The sequence below is a fragment of the Pygocentrus nattereri genome, chromosome 11 (assembly GCF_015220715.1).
Source record: "Pygocentrus nattereri isolate fPygNat1 chromosome 11, fPygNat1.pri, whole genome shotgun sequence".
NCBI lineage: Eukaryota > Metazoa > Chordata > Actinopteri > Characiformes > Serrasalmidae > Pygocentrus > Pygocentrus nattereri.
In genome coordinates this window covers 18,472,465-18,485,254 of record NC_051221.1, presented here as the reverse complement: position 1 = coordinate 18,485,254, position 12,790 = coordinate 18,472,465, and the positions used below count along the sequence as shown (strand labels likewise).

General features: G+C 40.4%; 1 protein-coding gene across 1 annotated transcript in view; it reads left to right on the top strand.

Moving 5' to 3' along the window:
- The first annotated feature begins 740 nt into the window (after positions 1–740).
- The window catches only part of trpc7b (transient receptor potential cation channel, subfamily C, member 7b), a 92,377-nt gene continuing 80,327 nt past the window's right edge, over positions 741–12,790 (top strand). The window contains exon 1 of the mRNA XM_017716920.2: positions 741–1,197. Coding sequence (XP_017572409.2) covers positions 821–1,197 — 377 coding nt within the window. The 5' untranslated portion in view covers positions 741–820. The remainder of the gene's footprint in view (positions 1,198–12,790) is intronic.

Sequence of the window (12,790 nt, the reverse complement as noted above, 5' to 3'; positions counted from 1 at the left end):
TTTAGACCAGGCCACAGGTGATTTTAATAAATAGTGGTTATATTTGTGTTGTAGATCTATGGTTTCATACGACCCACCACTAGAATACCTTTGTTTACATCTCAGTTATTGAATTTTGGAGAAAATGTGAAAAACCAGAGGAATTCCTCTTCAAATGGATATGAACATGCTGCAGGGCGTCTGAGATGAATAGATATTTAAAAATATATATTTTATGCCGAAATGCCTTTATTTTTTAATCTGTGCAGCGTGTTTTAAGACAAATTACCCCCCAAAGAAAAATGTTATCATAATCAACGTTACATATAAAGACAGGTAGGTTCACTGGTGTTTTGGGTAATGAATAAAACGGATATATTTGTGCTGTAGACATTGTAACCGCTGAGTCAGCAAGTTTCTCCACAATGAACCGTTTTCCATCAAATCGCTCTCAATGACTTTGTTTACATCACAGTGACTGAATCACGCTCAGATTTTGTGGAATTCCCCTTTAGTGAAAGTTTTAGCTAATTAATTAAGACAGCAACCGGCTGCTTCATCCTCCTGTAATAGTTCTGTATGTCTAACTGAGATAATAGGAAACCAGTGCACGCGCTTCACGCGCGCTCCCGCGTGGTCCCCTCTCCCCTTTGTGTTGCGTGTCGATTTGATCCTGCATGCGTGTGTGCGCACGTGCAAGTGTGTGCATGTGCGCGCGCGCCTGCGTTCGTGATCGTGTCGCGAGCGTTTCCGTCTCGGCACAACTTTCTTCTCCTACTTGTTGCGCGCGCCTCCGTGTTCTTCTGCCTGCGCTCGACTCCCCGCGCGCCGATCTCCCCCGATGTCTGACGAACAGCCCGAGAGGGACCTGAGAGCGCGCGAGCAACTCCCTGCCTCCGCGTCCCCGCCTCTCGCGCCCGGGCCAACCGGAGACCCTTCCTCACACCTTCTCCGGCTCCACCTCTGTGCTCCGGCGCGGCGAGCGTCAGCGCCGCTCTCGCACAGCGCGCACGCACCCTGCGGCTGCGGACACGCGCCCAGCTTCCCCTGGCGCCTCGTGGACGCGGGCTCTCTGTTCCGCCCGAGGCAGAGCGCCCCAAAGCGCGGGGACGCGCCTCAGCACCACGGACAGCGCTGCTCCAGCGGCCATGAGAACCACGAGAACCACTACACAGAGCACGGAGTAGACCCCCGGCCCCAACGCGCGCAGCCGCACACGTAAGTCCTGCTCTTGAATGCGATTACAAGACGAAAAGCTGCGCGAGATCACACGATTAGAGAGTTAATTGGAGTGACCGCGGTGTGGCACGCGACGGACGGCGGCGTGATGACTGACCGAGAGGAATCTCAGTGTGAATAACTGAGAAGAACCCACTCTCTCTCTTTTAACAATTACCTAATCAAATAATAACCAAATGATAAGAATAATTAATTGGAATGAAAAATAATTATGGTCTAAAGTAAAATGATCCATTCATTTACTTTATAAATTACTAGAAATTGATAAGTAGTATGTCCACTGCTACTACTACAGTCTTTATTCTAAAGAACTCTCTCTTTCTCTCTCTCTCTCTCTCTCTCTCTCTCTCTCTCTCTGTCTCTCTCTGTCTCTCTCTCTCTCTCCATAGAATTAAAGTAGAAAAATAATTCTGAAGTAAATAAATGTTTATGTAATTTATGAACATTTGTTTTAAATGGTTAAGTGCTACCACTACAGGTACTGTTAGAGTAGCGACTACTTGTACATACTGCTACTAGTGATGAACAAACGATAAGGGGAGAGGTTTAAAAATGCCCCCTCAGCCGTTATATGGCAGCCTTACCCTTACTTCATTCTACTGGTTAAAGTTCAGTCTGTTTCACCGTGCTGTTTATTTATTTATTTCCCAGTTGATTGATTCACCGACTGACTGGCTGACTGATTGACTCCACTCCTTCAAAATCACGACTTATATCATCGCTCTGATTCTGTGGGCAGGAAATAATTGGCAGTTCCGTTTCCTCTCTGAGGTAGGGGTAAATGGCTTGTCGGAGCCTATGTGTAGACCGCCACTGAGCATAGGCTACAGCAGGTCAGAGCCTTATCGCAGCTCACAGTAAGGAAAGTGCTTCACATGCTCGACTACAGACCTCTAGAGCAAAGCTTTGTACACGTCATAGCTGTGTACGGGTGTGAAGTGCGTGTGTTTTTGCTGCTAGTAACTGTGAGTACCTCTATGCAAATACGCATTGAATGTGCTTCATTCACATGTCAGCATGATCTTTAAAATCAAACATATTGAAAGGTATTTGTTCTCCTTTGCTACTGTAACAGCTTCTACTCTTCTGGGAAGGCTTTACACCAGATATTGGAACATTTGCTGTGAGGATTTGATTGCATTTAGCCACAAGAGCATGGATGAGGTCAGGCGCTGATGTTAGATGAATTACGAATGGCTCTCCAACTTGTCCCAGAGGTATTGGATAGAACTCCATCACTTTTGAGAACACAGTTCCACTGCTCCGCAGCCCACTGCTGTGGTGGTGTGATACCCCTTTTAGCCAACATTTGGTAAGGGTGGCCTTAGGCCCATGTGCACATGCTCCAGAGTATTCCATTCTATTTCCTGTGGATATTATACAAGCTGTTTGTGCTATAGTAAATGCGCATGCCAGCAATGGATGCACCTTAACATAGCTTTTGGATGTATTTATTTTACTCATGTGGAAATGATGTAGACATTTGAATGGCGTTTACACAAATGCATTATTTTTTAATGGGTATGGCCTTTCAGTTTGTTTGACCGCTGCTCTTGGGCCATCACAGAAATGGGGGAATTTGGACAGGACCTCAAACCCTTTATAGACTCTGAGACTTAGCCCCTCGCCTGAGATCTGACTATATCCCATTTCTCATTCAACCTCTCAGCCTGCCTACTTTGACGATTCCGGCTGGCTCTCCTCCGATAATGATCCAGCTGGCCTCTCACTGAATGGCCTCTGATTAAAACCGATGAGTGAAACACGGCTAGTGACCCGGGGCCTCGCTCATTGCCTCTCCTTATTATTGGGGCCAGGTTTGAGAGGCTACTAAGTTCATTCTGTGGTTATTTTAGTAGTTTTTCTAGGCTGCTGCTGTCACTGTGAAATGTCCAGGGGCTATGTGACAGTTTTTTGGCACATTGTACAGTCCTGTCACTCAGTAGATGGTATTTTGTGGGTTTTGTAAGTAAATCAAAAGATCGTGAGTGAGATGTCTGGGGAGAAGGTAGAAGTTGAGAACGATCTGGGGCGATTAAGAATGATAAACACCACTGAAAAATAAATAAATAAATAAATTATTGAATGGCATACTTCACAAAGCTTGCCGGTTTGTTCTGAATCCATCCCACATACTTGCATTTCAACTATTTCAGCTGCGTAATTCAAATGACAAGTGATATGTGGGCCAACAAATGGACCTGGGACAAAGTAGCCATACATACATTCTCCACAGACAAAAATGGTGTAGACCAGGGATTTGTCCAGGTGCTAACGAGGAACTGCAAAATGACAACACGTCCTCAGTTCTATGCTGCTTTCATGTGGTGTTAGTATGATCTGAAACAGGAAAACTTAATGAGGAAAACTCATTAAAAAACATTTTAACTAAGTGAGTTTAGATTTCAGCTAAGTGTTCCTGCAGATTTGAACAGGCAGATGTCCCTCTCAGTAGGACTGAGTTATGGCCTTAAGCACTCATGCATCATCTAAACCGTTGCTATGTGCAAAAAGCATTTTGACAGTGTTTTTTTACACTGCAAAGCAAACTGACTTTCTGAACTTGTGCTTGTGGCACTGTTAATGGGAAAGTACAAGTTTCTCAGAAGAACACAAGAAGTCTCCTTGACCACCTCACTGTACCCACAGACATAGACGGTCTGCTTTCTTAAGACAAACATGTATTATTACTACTCTCCAGTACTACAGTAATGGAGAGGTATGCAAATGAATGATCAGATGTGAGATTGGAGAGAGAGAGAGCTCTCTCTGCTCCCTTGCAAAGGTTCAGTCCACACTCAAAAAGGTAGCAAGCCATGCATGTCACTAGGGTGGTGCCCTTAAGTTGCTAGGATGGTTCACCTCAATTATACCACATTGTGTTGGAAGTATTTTTTTTAAGCTACATTAAATTACCTATCCTGACTGCAGGCTTTTCCTGTTTAAAACAGTTATGAAAATGTAAATATGTCCTTTTCCCCAGGAAAATTGAATGTAGTTTACCTTTAAAATTTGTGGTTTGATGTGAAATGGTTTATTGTAAAGAAACCTGTACATTTTGATTTCTTTACAGTGGTGCTGATGGGAACCAGGGGTCACAATGTCCACAACACAAATATAGCCATTTTATTTACTATTCAGAAAGACCCTCGCACATCTTCTCAGTTTCACATGTGATGTTGATGAGAGTAAAGTTGTGGTAAATGCCAAGGAAATATGTTTTCTTTGGAGACTATTTTGCCTAATGACCCCCTATATCACTGTCACATCCCTCTGCCATGAACAGATATAATAAAAGAAGTTTTAGGCAAAACATTCTCAAAACTATTGTAAAGCAATGTCTCAGGCATCAGACATCCTTCTCATCATCATTTCATGAATTGGCTTTCTGTGGAGTTTAAGAGGCAGAAACATCTGGTTTCTATCATCAAAACTGTCAACTATTCTCATTTGCTTTCTCTAGAATGGAGCACATCACTAAATGACTAAGTATTAATGATTAAATCATACAGAAATTCTTTTAGGGCTGTTTTGTACCTTTAAGGGTAGATTTATGTTGTACTGTGTGGGACTCATTTGTACCTGTACAGTTCCTTTTTTCTTGGTGTAGTAGGTGTGAACACAATATGTCAAAATGACTCAAATTGCGCTTTTACCCACAAACCTTCCCTTGCCCATGTTTGTTTTGTGTGTGTGTGTGTGTGTGTCCTGCTGTGAATCACTGGGTCTTAAGGCTCAGTGTGAGATGTAGCATTTCTGGGGCAGAATGACCAAAAGTGCACAATAGAGCACATCTTACCATTATATGTTTGACCCACTAAGTTTTGCAGTTTTTGGGGGGATTTTGAGGCTTTTTCTGTTCTGCACAGCACTCTGAAATATGACTATTGCTTCATGCAAGCTAATGCTGCATGCTGAATTGACATCGGAAATCTGGCAACTTAAACAAAATATTCCAAACAAACTATTGTGACAAGATTTGTCAGTTGTGGTAGATAAGTTATGTGAATAGTAACAGTCTGAGTAGCTGGATTGGGTATATAATAATGTAGAAGATTAACAGTGGGCTTACTTTCATGCATTGTCATTTAATTGCACAGGATTGTTAGCTTGCAAGTAGCATGGTCTTAGCATTGTGCTTGTCTTGACTACTAAGCAACATCATAATCTAGAGGATCCAGTGAAACTCATGGGAAAAATATACACATGAAAAAAACCTGTCACCTTTAGAATATCTTTGTTTAACACATGACAGCAATCTTTAAAAATGCCATTCATTTTTCTCATAGAGAAGAACAGCTTAGATCCAGAGTTCTGACTATGGGCAAGATGCAGACTATAGAATGCCGCAGGACCTCAGAGGCCTATTATACACTCGTCTTTTTATGCAGTTCTTGGTTTAGACAGTTCTGGGAAAACGTTGAATTGGTGTTGTAGCTATCACTGCTATTAAAGGAGACACAGCTTTTGCATGAGTTGTGGTGCTTTATTCTCCAGCTGTTGTTGGCCACTGCTACGCTATACATAAGCAGAGTGGTTACTAACAGTTCGTTTGCTACTTAGCTTAGGTCTCGTCTCTCACTCTCTTGTCCTGCTCTTGCACACTCTGCAGAGGTTGGTTCCCCTCCACAATAAGTCCTAAGCAAACAAACCAAGTGCAATAAAGACTAGAGAATGCCTGACCTAAAACTAACATGTAAAAGCATTTCTTGAACACACGGCTGTGTTCTTTTAACTGTGAAATGGTTCTTTCCACATTTTTTTTAAAAAAGGGTATTTAAACAACCATCCATTGAAAGGTTCTTTAGGGGAAGGGGTTCTGCTAAAGGTGCACACGTGTCTGCTCCCTGCTGCATCTGCTGAAAGCACAACTGGCATCACCTCTCTTAACGACCCTGTCAAGACTGCCCCCCCCTCTCTCTCGTGATTGTAATTCCAGCAGGCTCTTCTGTTCTGTGATGACCAATACTGCCTGACTGTTGTGAGAGAGAGAGAGAGAGCGAGAGAGAGAGAGAGCGAGAGAGAGAGAGAGAGAGAGAGAGACAGCTTGAGAGGTGAGGTCAACAAGGACAAAGCAGAATATGCATAGTCATTACTCTTCTTCATATGTTTGGTGTGGTGTGTGTGTTTGGGTGTGTGTGTGTGTGTGTGTGTAGTGTTCATTGAACTCCATGATCATTTCTACAGAATTATAACTCAGTGGAAGAAACACAGATAACCCAAAAGCGTAAGAATAGAAAATAAAACAATCATTACAAAGCTACTTGCAATTTGACTGGGGAGCATTAGTAATATATAGATGACTGTTATGTCTGAGTGCATATTTGGATTAATTCATAAAAGACAGGGCCATAAGAGCAGGCTCTCAGTCCTCCAACAGCCAGATGCATAAACACACACACTCACACACATACAGATTTATGCTGCTGTTCGCCTTCACTCAGCGTGACACCCACTCACCAGTCCCATGCCCTTTCATGTCCCTCAGGGAACATGCGCTGCCTGAATGGGTTCCATTTTCACCCAGTCCCCCCTGTTCGTTTGATCTCTCTGGATCTTTAATCATCTGTGTGCTTTTCTCTCCTTTCTCTTTTCATCCCTTGCTTCTCTTCTTCCACTCTGCTGAACAGAGAGATGGACTGTAGGTACAGAACTAAGATGGTGGCTGTGCGAGACCACCCCAGAACCATGTAGCAGTGCTTCTCTGTTTTCAGCTTTTCATAATTGCTTTGTTTTTCTCACAAGTTTTCACTGCCTCAAAACAATTGACCCCAGTTTGACCCCAGTTGCATTCAGGGTTGAACAAGTCTGATAGAAAATTAGACAGTAAATTGGTTTTGCATTGCTAGCTTAAGCTCTATTTATCTCTGTTTTTGTTGTCACAGCTTTACTGATGCAAAGTTAAATCAGGACATATTTGTGCTTTGTGTTTATGCTGTAATGGGGAAGTGTTGTCAGAGAACATCAGCCATGTTACAGTCACTAGTGGTGTAGACTATCACCTAACTCAGTGGTCACTAATAGGCAGAGCGGACCCACACGCTGTCCTATGCAGACCTTAACCTTTAACCGATAAACTATGGAGAAATGCGTAATTTTAACGAGGTGGTCCTGTTTTAATCAGCGTAGCTTTTCTAGCCTTTATGGGTTTAGTAGCCTGGGAACCTCACAGACCAATCACATGTGTTGTAAAAATCACATGTGATGCTTCTCAGCCAGTCAGATCTGAGCATAACGATGAGCACTGAGACTCGAGTGAGTGATGCATACACAGGAGGGACGAGGTGAAAAACAGCAGTCAGAGAAGAAAGTGAGTCAGAGGGAGGTTATTTCACATGGTGTGATCTACGAGGAGAAACTGAACTAAACTAAAAAGAGAAAACTCACCCTAAATGGTGTTGAAATATTACTGAATTGTACTGAATTGTATTTGATTTGCCATTCAGTTGTTGACCACATGCGATGTTGCTATATTGAGTTTACAGTATATAGCACTTAATCATGATGCAACTTACACATTATGATATTCTGGACCTTTGCTTGAGGACATTTTTTCTAACTGGACCTTATTGGATTTTGATTAAAGAGCCCTGAACTTACTTATGTTTCCTAAAACAGCAATTTGCTAATGGATAACTTGGAAGCTAACAAATAACTTGGAAGAGAATATATTTTCTTAATTTCCGAAGTTCAGACAACCATGCCGGCACGTTAAGTCTAAAACTAGAGAAAGGCTTTGTGTGAAATCATGGCAGTTACATGCTACAAAATGGAATTTTGGAATGGCTGACGTTTGGGGAAAGACCACACCTGAAGCTCCTACATCCTATAAATACTCTTCCTTCACTCCTTCTTTTGACTCCCAGACTGCACCGGCCAACTGTTCAGATGATGGTCTTCTCAAGCATACCATGGCTACATATGGACTAAAATACAAGATCTCAGACAAGCTCATGAACCATTGGCATCCATCTAACCTGGAGTTTTGGGAGTCAGCCTTCTAAAAACCTGTAGAGGCCACTCAGAACTCCAGCTCAAGTTCCCCTCCTGTCATCATTTCCCAGTACTCAAGGCGTGGTCTGTATTCGCAAAATGAAATTATGGAATAACTGAAGTTTGGGGAAGACCACACTTGAAACACCCCCCTCTCACTCCCTATATCTTATGAATACTCTTCCTTCACTCCTTCTTCTCTTGATGAAATTTCACAAACCATCACCTTGTGGTGTGCTTGCTCAACTGAACAGAGGAGCAGTGGCCACTTTGAACTCTGGCCCAAGTTCCTCGGAGTTCCCCTTCTCTCATCAGTTCTCTCTACTTAAGGTGTAGTCTGCATTCACAAACTCATTTTGGGAAGCTAAGTTTCTCTTAGTATTTCTCTGAGTATTTCATTGCATCCACCTGAAGTGCTTTTTTCTTGATCACTTGGTGCTGCCTTATTTTCATTTTTGTCATTGCTGTCTATTGTCATGTAAATGTGATGCACTGCATGCTGTGTCAAATAGCACCACTTTGAATTTGAACAGGCAAATCTTTGCCCAGTCTGTGAGACTTGTTAGCTGACCAGGCAACTGATTTAACTATAAATTGCTTCAAACACAGACTTGGTTGTAATCCGTAAACCTTCGTATTTCTCATGTTTTTTTTTTTTTAATGCATGGGTTTATATATATATATATATATATATTTGCCCACAGTAACTATTACCAGTCAGTCTACAGGGAATTCTCCTGTTTCTCCTAATTAACAAATCCACCATTGCCCCCCCCCCCCCCCCCCCCCCCCCCCACACACACACACACACACACACACACACACAGGAAAATAAATATAATTTGAAATTATTGATACATTCTGAATTAACGTAGTTTCAGAAATACTGAGTACTCTGGGGTTTCTGTGAAGATTGCTCAACTTGACAACAGCAGCTATGAAATAACACATTTGTGGTATGGATAGGATGATCAGGTCAATCAATAAATTGCACCACAAATATATTACCTTTGCAAAATGCAGAAACATTTCAATAACCATCCTAAGACCAAGAAACTTCTCCAAAGCAGAAATTACCTCAACACACTCATGCGCTGTAGAGCACAATGCCAGGCTGGGTTTAGCCCACGATCAGTGCTCTTCTGGTGTTTGTTTGCCGTTGTCAGCCTGGTAAATATGAAATTAGATCATCAGAATTAAATTGAATAAGCCGAAATGTCCTGGGGCAAATCAGACGTTAGCAAATAGCTCTTCATGCCAAACCTTGTGAGAGGAATGCTAAAACATTCCTCAGTTCAAGCTTTATGAAACAAGCTTTTCATAATACTTTAGCTACTTGGCCTGGTAGCTAGCTGTCAGCTGTATTAATAATAAGGTGCATATATGAATCAAGTGGCTGAAGGAATCTAGTAAAGGCTTTGATCTATGGCTGATTCCGTTTTTTGCTTCTAAGATGTTTAAAAGGGCTAGGATCCTTGTTTTTGCAATGACACCTCAACATACCTGTAGTAATGCCTCTGTCTACCTTTCCTTTATGATCAGTGCAGATATCTCCTAACATCTGAGCTGACTGTAAAAATAACATTTGTCAGGGGAGAAAGTTTTGAAAATTGTGATGTTGCAAATCACTTGTTATTGCAAAGTATAAAAAGCAAGTAACTGGCATGAGTATTGACAACAAAGGAGGCACTTGTGCAGTTAAAACAAATAAGCAACAAGAACAAGAAAGGAGACTATCTATTCATATCTGTTTAGAATGAATGACCTGTTCATTCTAAATATTCATATTTAGATACATCCCTAAGGGATTCATAAATCAGGATACATACAATTAATATAAGTTTTTTAAAACAAATTTAAAATAACGTATCAGTGCAACTGTTTTGCAGGTCTGTAGTTAATCACTAAAAGTATTTCTTTTTCTCTAATGTGAAATGCTGAATGACAGTCACATCTAATTTGCAAGCCCAGGAAATCAGCAGATTTTCCCCAAACACACCTGGTTCAACTAATCTATTAACTGCCAAGTTTACTGCCCAGTATGGTGGGTTTGTTTGAGTAGGGGGTTTACCAAACTGTGCTGGACATTAGCCCTCCTGGACTGGAGTTGAAGGCCCCTGTCATACAGTTTATGCCTTATACACTATGTAAAATCTTTTATAAACTAAAATACGCAAACATGCAGAATAGTGAGTTTAATGTGTGATCCAAATCATTGGGTATACTAGATGACTACTGAATTGCTAGGCTATTATTATGCATGAACTCCACAGATATATTGGCCCACTATCCTCCTACGAGTGTTACATGTTTAATGCCATGCTGGGTCTTAAATATCACTTAAAGGCCACAAATAAGTGCATCAGACCAAACTGACAACTGTAAACAAACAAACAAACTAAATGTCAAAACATGATGTTAAGTATAGCGTCTCTTTCCATACGTGTTTCTCCTGTAATGATTTCACTAATATGGACAACTTTTTTAAAGTCTGTGGCACATGTTGCTCTATTCATCCCAGTAGTCTGCGGCATGATCCGTCCTCATTTGAGAACATCAGTTCTAAGTTGTAAAAGTAATGCGCACGAAAGCTGAAGTGTGATGGACTCATATGAGGATGTGGGGTCACAGGAGGCTAAAGCCACTGACCATGTTATGTGCAGTCAGATCTAATTCCATGATATGGTAACAATATAATTATGAATAGATGATGAAGTGAAAGCAGATTAATCTGTGTATGTCTGTCTCATTACATTAGCTTATCTGAAACATTAGTTACAGCATATTATGCAACATTGCACAACATGCTTGCTCTTGTCAAAAGGGTTCTATATAGCAACAGAATCAAGGTTAGCAGTGCCCTTTCTGGTGCTGCAGTCATGTGCAAAAGTTTGGGTGCATCTGATCAAATCACGATTTGTTGATATGTGAAAATAATTGATCACGTTCTCTGCAGAGAACAGGTCTTGACATTTTAATACATAATTATTGTTCATTTGCTGAATTTAACATATTAAGGGGAAAAACAACAAAGTTGTGGTACATTTTAATATTTTACATATAATTTATTCAATATACTAAATTCAGCAAATACACACACATTGTACCCTAAAATTACAATTGGGCTGAATGATGGTTAAAAACGTACATAAAACAGCCTGAAAACTGGTTTTGAAACATTTTGAAAGAGTGCAATTTTGAAAGTGCAATTTAAAGTACAGTATGCACTATTAAATGTTGCCTTCACTTATTTTTAAGTGGGGACATTTAACCTAATAACAAAGCTTGTGAGCTGCCAGTCGGGCTCACTACATTTAGCATTTAGGCCTGCAAAATACTGATGTGCTGGATTCAAGGAGAAGTAGCCTGGAGGTGAGTTTATAGAAAATAATCCAATTTTAAGCACACTCCCAATATTGGTCAGAAAAATGGAATTGGAATATTTTCCTCAAATCATTCAACCCTGGTTGTCACAGCTCTATAAATAATGCTTTTACTAAAGGATTCTTGAAGAACTCTTTTAAAGTGTTTTTTTAAAGTGCTACTGTTTTTTGTACGTATACATACTTATACTAATACAGTATGTTCAGATGCTAAATGGAATAATATTCAGACATATCCAGCTTTTAAGCTTAAAAGAAGCAAGACGTATAAACCTTTTCAGCTTACTTTTGCTTCTAGTCTCTCATGAATTAGTGTAAAAATGAAGAATGCTGTTTTCCTGCAGGTGGAAGACCTCGTTTGGTGGAGTTTTGGCAAATAGGTCACACTCTTTTGTGGATGGGGAAATGTAATTTACAGGCTAGAAACACACATCCCTGACAGTTTGAGGTTTATTGACGGGCATATTGTGTGTGCGTGTGTGTGTGTGTGTGTTTCAGAGACTTGTATTGAGTGAATGGATTTTCCTGTGTTTTTGTTCACCCCCTGAGGATTCAGACAGAAGGCCGTGTGATCGGGGGAGAGCTGAACCAGCCCGAGAAGGTCACATATGCCTTTCTTAAAGCAGAGTTGAGAAACTAAAAACCACTCATATATAAATATCACTGATTTTTCACTGTGTATTTTGATGAAACTGTAAAAACTTGAGCTGTCAACTACGTCTTAATACTTTTTTGATATCAACACATATATTTCTCTCTCTCCTGATTTTTTTTTCATATACTGAAATACATTAGTATAAAAAGTGTTGAAAATTGCTACACTTTTTAGTTAAGTGTACTTAATTGCTTAATTAAGCGTACTGTTACTCTCATGATAATTTACAATAATATAATACAATAAGCATTAATAATACATTTAAACGAATCATTAATAAAGCAAGTTTTGCGTTACGTGATTAGGTGATTATAGGGTTCTTAATTTAGTTGTTTGTTTTTTTTTAACAGATTGTAAAAAACAGTAGTTTAGAATCCCTGAAAGGCAGTGCATAGTTTGTTATTGTTTAACTAAATTTTTTATTTTATTTATTTTTTTTACTTTTGTTTAAAAAAATCTGATTGCTTGGTAATTTTAGCATCAGCCCTCAGTCCATTATTTAAATTACATAACTAACAGGCACTTACAATAAAACATATAC